Source organism: Muntiacus reevesi, chromosome 6, assembly GCF_963930625.1.
Source record: "Muntiacus reevesi chromosome 6, mMunRee1.1, whole genome shotgun sequence".
Taxonomy (NCBI): domain Eukaryota; kingdom Metazoa; phylum Chordata; class Mammalia; order Artiodactyla; family Cervidae; genus Muntiacus; species Muntiacus reevesi.
In genome coordinates, this window is record NC_089254.1 from 35,711,924 (window position 1) to 35,724,686 (window position 12,763).

General features: G+C 34.9%; 1 protein-coding gene across 1 annotated transcript in view; it reads left to right on the top strand.

The window, feature by feature from the left end:
* The window catches only part of PCLO (piccolo presynaptic cytomatrix protein), a 363,189-nt gene that overhangs the window by 221,983 nt on the left and 128,443 nt on the right, over nt 1-12,763 (top strand). The window contains exon 8 of the mRNA XM_065938464.1: nt 4,750-6,937. Coding sequence (XP_065794536.1) covers nt 4,750-6,937 — 2,188 coding nt within the window. The remainder of the gene's footprint in view (nt 1-4,749; nt 6,938-12,763) is intronic.

Consider the following 12,763-nt stretch of genomic DNA (forward strand, 5'->3'; position numbering starts at 1 on the left):
ACCATAGCCTAGACTCTTTTTCTTTCACCGTTTATCCCAGGAGCTCTCTTTTTCAAGGTGTCATCCAAGTTTCTGCTTTTTCCATTCAGACAGAGACACTAAAACGTACAAATACCAGCATTCTCTATAAGCTAATTAACAATAGATTAGCGATCTCGTTCGGAAGATACCATCTTGTATGTCCTGTGACATCTATGATTTTTCAACCAGTGACTGTCTTGCCTCTGTGTTCCCCTAGAGATATTCAACATTGTGTAGTGGCATTTTCGATTGACAGGACTGGAAAAGGATGTGCTGAGTGGGTAGAAGCCAGAGTTTCCACTAAACATTCTACAGCTCACAAAACAGTCCTCACACTCCCAATATAGAATCAGTCATCTAGAAAGAAATGTCAGTAGTGCCAAGGTTAAGAAAGATTAATTACTTACATTGATGCTGGACCATGAGTAGTCATAGTCTGCATGCAGATCCCTAACAAATTGCATGACCAATTTTTATTGTTACATCCAAAAGTTGGCAACTATGTCAAAGGAAAATGTAAAATGCTTTGCTGAAGTCCTGTGAGATTGTTTCTTCTGTTTCTTCTGATTGGAAGAAATTAAAATGGGCTGTTACAATTTTCTCTTTAGCAGAGCTATGGTGCTGGCTGCCCAGTACACCGCATTGCAAGTCATCAACAGTGATTGCCCATTTAGACGTTGATGGTTTGTCCTGGTAGTTAACATATTAGAGTTAATTTGACCAGTATGTAGTAACCAGGGTTGCCTTTTCCACCGGTAAGAAAAAAGGAAATGGATGAGTGAAGAGTTTAATATAGATAAATTTTCAAGGGTTTTATATATTATATATATACACACACATATAAAATACATATATATAGCATTTATATTATGTATTACCTATAAATTATTTTCTCTCTTTATATATATATATATATATATATATGCACATATGTACATATATATATATATACATGGGCTTCCCTGGTGGCTCAGATGGTGAAGAATCTGCCTGTAATGCAGAAGACATGGGATTGATCCCTGGGTTGGGGAGATCCCCTGGAGAAGGAAATGGCTAACCACTCCAGTATTCTGGCCTGGAGAATTCCATGGACTGTAGAGCCTGACAGGCTACAGTCCACGGGGTCTCAAAGAGTCGGACACAACTGAGTGACTCGCTTTCATTTGTGTGTATATATACATATATTATTTGCTTCTCCATTTTTCCTCTTTCTGTTTGCATTCAATCACTCTCTGTATGTATTTCCATCTCACAGAAACTAATGCATCACCAGGCTGAAGTGCATTTCGTCTATCATACAAGATGCATGGTTATCAATGGACTCCTCCAAGAACTGTTGTTTAAAATATCTTCAGACCGCAAAACTTATGCTGGAGTTTGTTTGCTTCCTATCACTATTGCGATTGAAATTAACTTTTCTTCAAGTCTTTTTCAACCTCCATTCTATTCTTAGGACTTCCTTTCCTTTCCCTTGGTCTATTATTTGCACAAGTATTTTTAAATATTTGTTTTTAGTACAATTATTTTTCAGATTAAGGGCACCAGATCTGTTTGAAAACTTTGACCAGGCTAGTCATCAAGGAAAGAAAATCTTATTAAACACCAAGCTTTTTCTAGATTGTTATCATCATCTCTAATCATGACCTCCAACTGCGTCATCATTAATCATGATAAACTTCGAAAATAACCAAAGACTGAGCTTGACTAAGCTTACTCTGTCAAGTGAGAACTATAAACTGTTAAACATAAATTAAGATAAATTATATACATGTATGAGCAATCAACAGTAAGAACTAATATCAGTTTCTAGTTTAGTTCATTATAACCATTACTCTTAACACAGTTGTCTTTTTTGCAATTCCTCATACTTTTATCTTTCTGGTGATTTCATATACTCATCCCACACAGTGAATTCTGGGAAATTCACTTCTTGATTCAGAGTTTTAAAAGTAATTGAACAGGTTCTTGTTTTATCTTTTCATTTATTTATTCTTTCATTTAATGTTTTTGTGTGTGTATATATATATATGCACCCATTTAATGGGTGCCTCCAGAAGTTTTAAAAATTAATTTTCAAAGAGTGTGTGTTCACCTCAGAAATTTCTTTCATTCTCTGTTTGTTCCATTGCATTGTTACCTTCTCTGTTCTGTGTACTTTCTCTCTGCCAGGATCTGCTTTTCGTGTTACCTTAATTGGTGGATATTTTTAACCTCCTTTGGTGGGAAATCCTTACTTTGAAATGTCTTTATCTTTTGCTATGCTATTACAGTTTCAGAGTAACACAGTGAAACATTCTTTTTCAAACCATTTCACAACCACAGTCATGTAGTACAGATGAACATTTTAAACTTGAAAATTCTTATCCATATACCAGATCTACTAAATGCAGCTCAAGGAAAAGAAATGGTCATTAATTTCAGTCTCCTATTGAACTCCATGATATTAAAAGAACCAGAAAGGTTATTGTGAAAAAACTTTAAAAAAAAATAGAAAACATATATATGTTAGTATTTGGAAAAGTATTAAATAATTATTTATTTATTTACTATTATGGTCAGCACACTCATTTTTTTTTTGCAAAGAAACAGTTTTTTTAAATATTTAGAATGTGAATTTATAAAAAAAATCCATGGTCTTCTGTAGAAATGAGAGGATTTTGCAAGGAAATGATATGAAATGGATGCCTATAGTATGTCCAGAATTGCACGTGGCTCAGTGGTAAGGAGTCTGCCTGCCAATGCATTTGATCCCTAGGTCGGGATGATCCCCTGGAGTAGGAAATGGCAATCAACTCCAGTTTTTTTGCAGAAAAAATTCCATGGACAGGGGAGCCTGGTGGGCTACAGTCCATGGGGATCACAAAAGAGTTGGTCATGACTTAGCAACTAAAGAACAACTACAGTATGTACCAAACATTTTGCACAGAGGTCTCATTTACTGTTCATGACAGCTCTATGACTTGATTGTAATAAGTAAAATTAAAAGAAATAAGGATGAGAGAGAATAAATAACATACCAAACAGCTGCTTTTGAGGTTCCAATGCCCCATATTCCTCAAGATCTCTGTGAGAAATAAGCTACAGTTTCAAAAACCATACTTAAAAGACTTATGATGTTTATTAATTGTGAATTTCATTCAAATATTTAAAATTTCAGAAATACATTTAAACCTTAATTGACCTTTATGGTATTGCTTCTGAATATTATTTCTGTTAAACAATGAGGGTAGATAAGTGGAGAAGAAAAAAATGACAACAGAGAACAGATTTTAAAACACTTAAGGAAATAAATTTGGAAATAGTAAAAAGACAATGGAAGTACAGGTCTTGAATGAATATGTATTTTTTTGGTTTTTAATACTTGGTGATTGGGTGAAAGGGAAGAATTAAGGTCTTTGGATTATTAGTAAGGAAAAGGAAAAAAAAGAAGAATTTTGTAAAGAATATGCAACTAGAAGGTAGAAAACCTGAGATCTACTTAGGGAATACGTTACTAAATGCTTGGGTAGCTTTGAGTGTATCAGTTTATTTTAATTATGGTCAAAATGATCTCATGTCTTCCAATATTCTGAAATTAAATGATTCTCAAGACCCGTGATTCTTAGAATGCAAGTTATGACAAATTAACCAAATGGAAAATATCTGACAGTTTACCTATATGCTTTTTCTGATATTTTTTAAAGATTTCAGCTGTTTTAACAGTTTTATTTACTTACTTATTTGTCGGCTATGCTGGATCTTTGTTGCTGCTCAGGCTTTTCTCTAGTTGTCACGTGCAATTTTCTCATTTAGGCAGTTTCTCTTATTGTAGAGCATGAACACTAGGGCGCGAGGGCTCAGTAGTTGCCGTCCCGGGTTCAGAACACAGTCTCAGTAGTTGTAGCACATGGGCTTAGTTATTCTGTGGCATGCGGGGTCTTCCCAGACCAGGGATTGAACCCGCGTCTCCTGCATTGGCAGGCACATTCTTTACCATTGAGCCACCCAGAAAACCCTCAATGAATTTTTGAACTGTTTGTGGTCACTTCCTTTTACTTCATGTGGTAGTTACTAAAGCGTATTAATAAGAAGCTAAAATCACCAAAGAATAGCAACATTGAAAAAAAAAAATAGGAGGTTCACATTGTTACAAAAATATTGAAAGAATAAATAGGAAATTAGTTCAGGTAACTCTTTGGGGGGGAAAAAAGGTAGTAGCGAATGAGGGGGTTTCATTTCAAGACATTTCATGATTGGTTTAGGACTGACAGACACTTCAGGGGGAGAAAGAGGAGTGGTGAGACAGAAGTAAACAATTCTCTTGACAATGAGTATCTTCAACTAATATAACTTAAATTTTAGATAGTTAACACAAATACTCTGGGCATACCTTCAGTAAGTAATAATATGTATATTAAATATGATGAAAAATTAGTTTTTTATAGAGTTCTTCCAAGAGTGTAACTAAAATATAAGCCTGCCTAGCAATGCACTTTGTGCCGGATTTCAAGACCCATTTCTCAAGTTATATAAGTTGTAATAATATGTAACAATTTACTAAGAAGGGGAAATTATTTCTCAGTTAACTGTTTGTGACTGATACTTGAAATTATAAGTACAATTTTATTACATGCTCATAGCTAAAACATATATGAAATCATCTTTATTTAAGTGTAAATTATGGGGTTTTTGACCTTTAACTTTTTTTCCTTGACAGTAAAGTATTGTATTTTATTTTCTTAATTTTAGGTGAAAGGTCCTCAAACCGCAACAACCTCTGGCACTCAGAAAAAAGTGAAGAGAACTCTGCCAAACCCACCACCTGAAGAGACCGCCACAGGAATCCAGTCAGCCTACAGCACAGTGGGCACAGTCTCCAGGAGAAGGATCTGCAGAACCAACACGATGGCCCGAGCCAAGATTCTCCAGGATATAGACAGAGAGCTTGATCTTGTGGAGAGGGAATCTGCCAAGCTTAGGAAGAAACAAGCAGAACTTGATGAGGAAGAAAAGGAGATTGATGCTAAGTTACGGTACCTAGAGATGGGGATTAACAGGAGGAAAGAGGCCTTGTTAAAGGAGCGAGAAAAGAGAGAGAGAGCCTATCTCCAGGGAGTAGCTGAGGATCGTGATTACATGTCCGACAGTGAGGTCAGCAGCACCAGACCAACCCGAATTGAAAGTCAGCATGGCATCGAGCGACCAAGAACTGCTCCCCAAACTGAATTCAACCAGTTTATTCCACCACAAACCCAAACAGAATCTCAGCTAGTCCCCCCTACGAGTCCTTATACCCAGTACCAATACTCTTCCCCTGCTCTTCCCACTCAAGCTCCCACCCCATACACCCAACCGTCCCACTTTCAGCAACAGACTCTGTACCATCAGGAAGTTTCACCTTATCAGACTCAGCCAGCCTTCCAAGCTGTGGCAACGATGTCCTTCACACCTCAGGCTCAACCTACACCAACCCCACAGCCTTCTTATCAGTTGCCATCACAGATGATGGTGATACAACAAAAGCCACGGCAAACTGCATTGTATTTGGAGCCCAAGATAACGTCCAACTATGAGGTGATTCGCAACCAACCCCTGATGATAGCACCTGTTTCTACTGATAATACATATGCTGTTTCCCATCTCGGTAGTAAGTACAACAGCTTAGATTTGAGAATAGGATTGGAGGAAAGGAGTAGCATGGCAAGCAGTCCAATATCAAGCATATCTGCAGATTCTTTCTACGCAGATATTGACCATCATACTTCACGAAATTATGTCTTAATTGATGACATTGGTGAGATTACCAAAGGAACAGCGGCTTTAAGCACTGCATTTAGCCTTCACGAAAAAGACCTGGCAAAAACAGATCGTCTCCTCCGAACCACTGAGACACGTAGGTCTCAAGAAGTGACAGATTTCCTAGCACCTCTGCAGACTTCATCCAGATTGCATAGTTACGTGAAAGCAGAGGAGGACCCAATGGAGGATCCTTATGAGTTAAAGCTTCTGAAACAACAGATTAAACAAGAATTCCGTAGAGGAGCAGAGAGCTTAGATCACCTTGCTGGTCTTTCTCATTATTACCATGCCGATACTAGTTACAGACATTTTCCAAAATCTGAGAAGTACAGCATTAGTAGACTCACACTTGAAAAACAAGCAGCAAAACAGCTACCAGCTGCCATACTTTATCAAAAGCAGTCAAAGCATAAGAAATCACTAATTGACCCTAAAATGTCAAAATTCTCACCTATTCAAGAAAGTAGAGACCTTGAACCTGATTATTCGAGCTATATGACCTCAAGCACTTCATCTATTGGTGGCATTTCTTCCAGGGCAAGGCTTCTTCAAGATGATATTACTTTTGGCCTCAGAAAAAATATTACAGACCAACAAAAATTTATGGGATCGTCTCTTGGCACAGGACTGGGCACCTTAGGAAACACCATACGGTCAGCTCTGCAGGATGAAGCGGATAAGCCATACAGCAGTGGCAGCAGGTCCAGGCCTTCTTCCAGACCTTCCTCTGTCTACGGGCTCGATTTATCAATTAAAAGAGATTCTTCCAGTTCTTCTCTAAGACTGAAAGCTCAAGAGGCTGAAGCTCTAGATGTTTCCTTTAGTCACGCATCACCTTCTGGGAGAACTAAGCCTACCAGTTTGCCTATTAGCCAGAGTAGAGGAAGAATACCAATTGTGGCCCAGAATTCTGAAGAGGAAAGTCCACTCAGTCCTGTTGGACAGCCAATGGGGATGGCCAGGGCTGCTGCTGGACCCCTGCCACCAATATCTGCAGACACCAGGGACCAGTTTGGATCCAGTCACTCTTTGCCTGAAGTTCAGCAACACATGAGAGAAGAATCACGGACTCGAGGCTACGATCGTGACATAGCATTCATCATGGATGACTTCCAACATGCCATGTCAGACAGTGAAGGTAAATTGGGCCTCACACTACCTTGCTACTCTCAAAACTCAAGCTCTTATTTTTCTGCATGTTTAATTTTCCTTCTCCAAGGATGTGTGCTGTTTTTCTTGGTGTGTCTTTTGCATGTTTACTTCAGTTTTATTTCTTGTAAATGGAAATTCTATCTTGTGTATAGACTTCATAGCATGCTCTTTATTTCTTTTTAGTTTATCCTTTTATCGTTGTTTCTTGATTGTTTGATATGTGTGGTGTCTACTTTTCCAAAACCATTATCAAATAATTGTGTCAATAAAATATGGTCATCCTTTAAATCTATAGTTGGAAAGTTTTTTCTTGTATGTTTCTTTTGTTTTCAAAAGTCATTTTTAAAGTTATTAGTTTCTTTCAGTTTGTGAAATGATTAAGGTTTTGAGCCATTGACTATTCCGCTAGACTTTGTAGTAGAAAATTATTTATCATTTGTAAGATCAGTGTTTGTTAATTCAGAGAATGTCCTGAGAACGTTCAGGTGAGTCCCTAATGTTAGCATAATGTACAGTTTTATAATTCTACTTAAATAAAAGGCTTGTATTTTAATTTCTCTCTCATTGTGAACGCCATAGTTGACAAGCATTGTACATTGTACATTTTGTATTACATACTAAAAACTTAGTACTTAATATGATATTGACAGTAAACAACAGTATTATCCATATGCTGATCAATATATATGAAGCACTGTTTAGATCTTAAAACTTGAAATTTGTGCATTGCTTTTGTGAATTTAGGTATTTGAGCTGAAGATTTCTTTGTATGTTCAGTTAGCCTTTTCCATGGTTTTCCTTTTTGCATTATTTCTTTTTTTTTTGCACTAAATTGTTTTACGAGTTTTTCATATAGAACAGTTGATTTATGGCAAGTACATACTTAACTAAAAACTTTATGGTGAGTTTTTATTAAATCATATAGAACCATAAGGATTTTAGAAAATGACCTGAGCAAGTCTTAATTAGAGGACAAGGTTGAAGAGGTACAGAAATGTGACATTTTGCCCATGCCAAGAGGACTTATTACTCTTGGTTCTTTTTTTTCTCTTCTCCCTCTGTGGTTTACATTTGAATGTAAGTGTAGCTTGAGTCCTAAATATAAAATATTTCTCATCCAATAAAAATGTATTAATTCATAACTTTGGAGATGGAAAAGCTTTAAGCTAACATGAACATTTCCTCTTTTAAATCTAACATTTTCCCTGGGGGCTTGCAGGAAAGTGTATTTTCACAAGAAGGATTTTCTTTCTTTTGTGTCTCGACACCAAGATGATATTAGAAGTTTAAGTGTAGGTTAGATCAGGACAAACGTAATCACTGGATCTGAAGGAGAAGAGACTGCTTTTCCTAGTGAAATTCCAATAGACCAGTTACTTTCTGGTTTGTTTTTTTCTCTATAAGCTGTTGGATTGACCATTTTTTATTGATAATTAGCCAGTTAAATAAAACACTGTTTTTTTTACTTTAGCCAGTTGTTTGAATCAACCATCATAGTTAAGTAAGAGTTACATGGAAACTCTTCTTTTTTTCTTTTTTTCACAGTCCACATTTAACACATGCTATATATGTATATGAATATATATATATGTAATGACTTCTACAGAATAGAAAGGCTCATCAATAGTAATATCTGTAAAATAGCAAAATAAAAATTAAAAGGTCAATCATATAACTAAACACCAAAGGCTTTGTGTGCATGATGTACATTTATCTGGAGATAATTTGACAAATTCATTTATTCATCATAGATTTTGCCACCATGGTGCCAGACATACAGATGTTTCTAGATATTCTGAAATATGGCAGTTATTTACATACAACCATGTAAAAATAACCAAATTTTTCTCATTTATATGTTTTGACGATATGTACTCATAGTCACCAAAGACTATGAGAAAATTGTTTTGATAAAATATCAAAACACATCAAAAAATACTTATCAAAAACAATTTGTTAAGTATTTGGAAAAATCAGTTAAAAAATGCATGTTAATCTCCAGCAAATTATTTAAACTAATTTGGATGAGACATCATGCAGCACCCAAAATTAAGAAATGTGAAAGATGACCCCAGAAAAGGAAATAAAATGAAATTTACATGAAATTAAATTGAGTTAAAATGTTATTTTTAAATTAAGCAGATAAGAAATGTAGTCATAAAAAATCATGTTGGTATATAATTATACAAAGAAAAACTATAACAAATTGAATTATATATGTAATATTACCTGTGTGAATTGTAGTGATGTGTTTTTAAATGTTCTGTATTTTCTTTGTGTTTGTATCTCATAAATGTATTACTTTTTCTTCTGGTGAACAGTGATCTGCTTTTTTTCTCTTAATCTTGGATTCCGTGAGTAAAGAAGAAAAGTAAAAAATATTTTTCCCAATCACATAACTTATGACATTATAAATTCATGAAATATTAGACATTTTTTAAATAAAAGTTAGCCACGTATATACTATATCTATGTTTGAGTGATACTAAAACAACTTTGAAATATATAATGGCTACTAGCCATTCCAACAGGCTACTTAGTATCATGTAAACAAAGCAAATTTAACTGATTTCAGATTTATTCAGATTTATTGTATGCTTTCTTTGAATTCAGTTAAACTCTTGATTATAGACAACAAGATGTATTTCAGATATATTCTATATGACTCCAGGTAATTTTGAAATACCTCATTTGAGGTAAAATCTAGGTAGATATAATTTTTTTTCTTCTTAATTCATCTGTATTTGTTACAGCTTTTAAAGCAGAATGATTTGAGGTAGATACAATTTATGTTGCTTAATAGTTATGACCATCAGCCTAAACTCTACAACTTAATATTCATCCCTTGTTAAGAACAGAACAGGAAGACTAAAGTAGATTGGAGAAAAACTAAACTTGAAACAATCAAGTTATATTTCTGCAACCACAAATAATTTGTTGAAAATATTCTTTTAAAATATACTCATGTTTAAAAAAATGCATTAGTACACAAAAAAAAATTCCAATGAATATTTTATGCAGAGTAGAATTGGACCCCCAAAACAGCTTACTTGCATTTTACATTTAAGAGAAGAAAATATAAATAGCCTAAAACAAGGGGATGCTAATCGTCAGTGAATTATTTATTGTGGAAAATGTTATTATTGTAAAATTTTGTTTTTAAAGTTGGGATCTCCCATGGCAGATCAGACAATTGCAATTACAAACATTTAGCATTTATGTCCAACTTGCTGTTGGGCTTCCCAGGTGACCCTAGTGGTTAAGAACTCATCTGTCAATGCAGGAGATGGAAGAGACTTGGGTTCAATCCCTGGGATGGGAAAATCCCCTGGAGAGGGGCATGGAACCGCACTCCAGTATTCTTGCCTGCATAGTCCCATGGACAGAGGAGCCTGGCAGGCTACTAGCCATAGGGTTGCAAAGAGTCAGGCATGACTGAAGCAACCTAGCATATACCAACTTGCTATAAACGGTGAATATAGAATTCGATTTAAGAGAAGACTTATTTAATCTTGTTTTTCTTGATTGATAAATTCCTATACAAAGCATGGTAGCTATCCTAGCTTATTTACATGCAGAGTTATTATAAACATAACAAAGTATGTCATCAAAATTGGAAATAAATTGACAAAATATATATCCAGTTGAAATTCTGCCTTATTTCTATAGACACAACCAAGGAAACATTTTAAAAGATTCTTATTTTAAGTGCAATTAGCAAAGTATATATTCAAGTGATATCAGGTACAGTATCCAAGGTAGTCATTTATTAAAATCAGTATAGACTATTTTTATGAGAAATGTTATTAAAATATATAAAAAGTAATATAAAATATTAGTGTGTTTGGTGATAATCTAATACGTTTTAGAGACTAGTGATTAAATAATGGATTTGTTTTGTTTACTTATCAAATTTATATTAATATATTTCATAAATGTAGTTACTTGGTGTCAAGTGAAAACTATGAAAAACCATAGTAAATACTGAATAGATTGTGAGAAAAGACTGTGTAACTGTTAATGAGGTTCATTTGACAAGTATTTATTTTAAAATGTGCTTATCATAATTAGGGTATTTAACTTTCTTTAGTTGATGACTAATTTTCCTATGTCTCATTCATTTCCCAAATACTTTATGAATATTGTGGCATTTGCAAGGCATTGTTTTTAGTATTGAGGGAGAACAAAATAACAGAAGACATGAGGCTTACCTTCAAGCAGGTTAGAGTCTTAATAGGGGCGATCAGACAAGTACATATACAACCACAAACCAGGTATGTACCATTGTATTGCCTCAAATCTAAGACTGACTAAATTATGACACATTGCCTATCATTCTATGTTTATTGAGAGGAAGTTCTGTGGTTAATCAGTGGCATTGATCAAGATCACAGGAGGTGTAGAGGTGAGTAATGTTGTATATACTGTGGTTTTGCCAGCCCTGCCAGTAAAGAACTAATGGAAATTGCTTGGGAAAAAGTCTTCAGAGAAAGTAGTGGAAGTCAGTGATGCAGACAGAAAGAGAACTGTAATGAGACAGAGAGGAATACTCAGGAGTATGGCATTGTTGAAACCAGAGTTTCAAAAAGGCGTAGACTGATAGCATCCTCTACAGATCTTTCAGGATAATACTTGAGAAGAGGTGCTCTATCTGCCATTTAGGAAGTAACAGTGTACTTCCAGAGACTATTAATTAGGGATCCTTTTACAATGCATAAAACTTTCTATGAAGTCAAATTCTATGTAATAGGTAAATAATGATTTGGGATCACTAAATAAGAACTTTAAAATGTCTTTGAAAGTACTAAAAATTTAATGGGATGAAAAATTTTAAATAATAGTTATATACTCAAATATAGTTATATCTTCAAAAAAGTATTTTAAGATGTTAAGCTTTGACACATTGTAAGTACAGAAAGCAGCCTACCAACTCTTTAATTCCTAGATCTGTGATCCCACGGAAAATAACTTTAATTTTTAACAGATCACCAGCCCAGGCTGGATGCATGAGACAAGTGCTCAGGCCTGGTGCACTGGGAAGACCCAGAGGAATCAGGTGGAGAGGGAGGTGGGAGGGGGAATCAGGATGGGGAATACATGTAAATCCATGGCTGATTCATGTCAATGTATGACAAAAACCGCTACAATATTGTAAAGTAATTAGCCTCCAACTAATAAAAATAAATGAAAAGAAAATGACAGGACTAAAAAAATAAATAAATAAATAAAACCAGATTGTAAGGCCAGAAAAAAAGAAAAAAATTAGGCTATCAGATGATTATGGCACACATGTTCCTAGCACTGATACCTAGGATCCTCCTAAAAATAAATGTTTTCATTTAATTATGAATGTCATAGATGTGTCATGTTTTCAAAAGATGCTCAATTGATGTCCAAATCTAGCAGCCACATATTGGTACTGGGTTGATATGATAGTGGAAAAACAATTGAATCTTCTGTATTCAAGAAACGTGTTTTTCTTAGATTTTAGTGACATATAGTGGGGAGAAGTGAGGAGGTGGGACTGATGGACTGAGGTTGAATAGAATGACTTTTGAGAAATATTCATTTGTTCATTGATTTATTCAGTCACTATCTAAATTTATTTTTTCACCTGATTAAAATGTTAATTTTGTCTTACTTTGCTCTGAAAAGTTGACAGATGGCACATGTTTTTTTTTCCTACATTATTCCCTCATACAGAATTTTTAACCTAATGCAGGAAATAATATTTCTGATCCCACTGGGAATTGTGTTTGAAATGCATGATCGGTTAATAAGCCTAAAAGCATGTTGGTACTGCAGATCATCT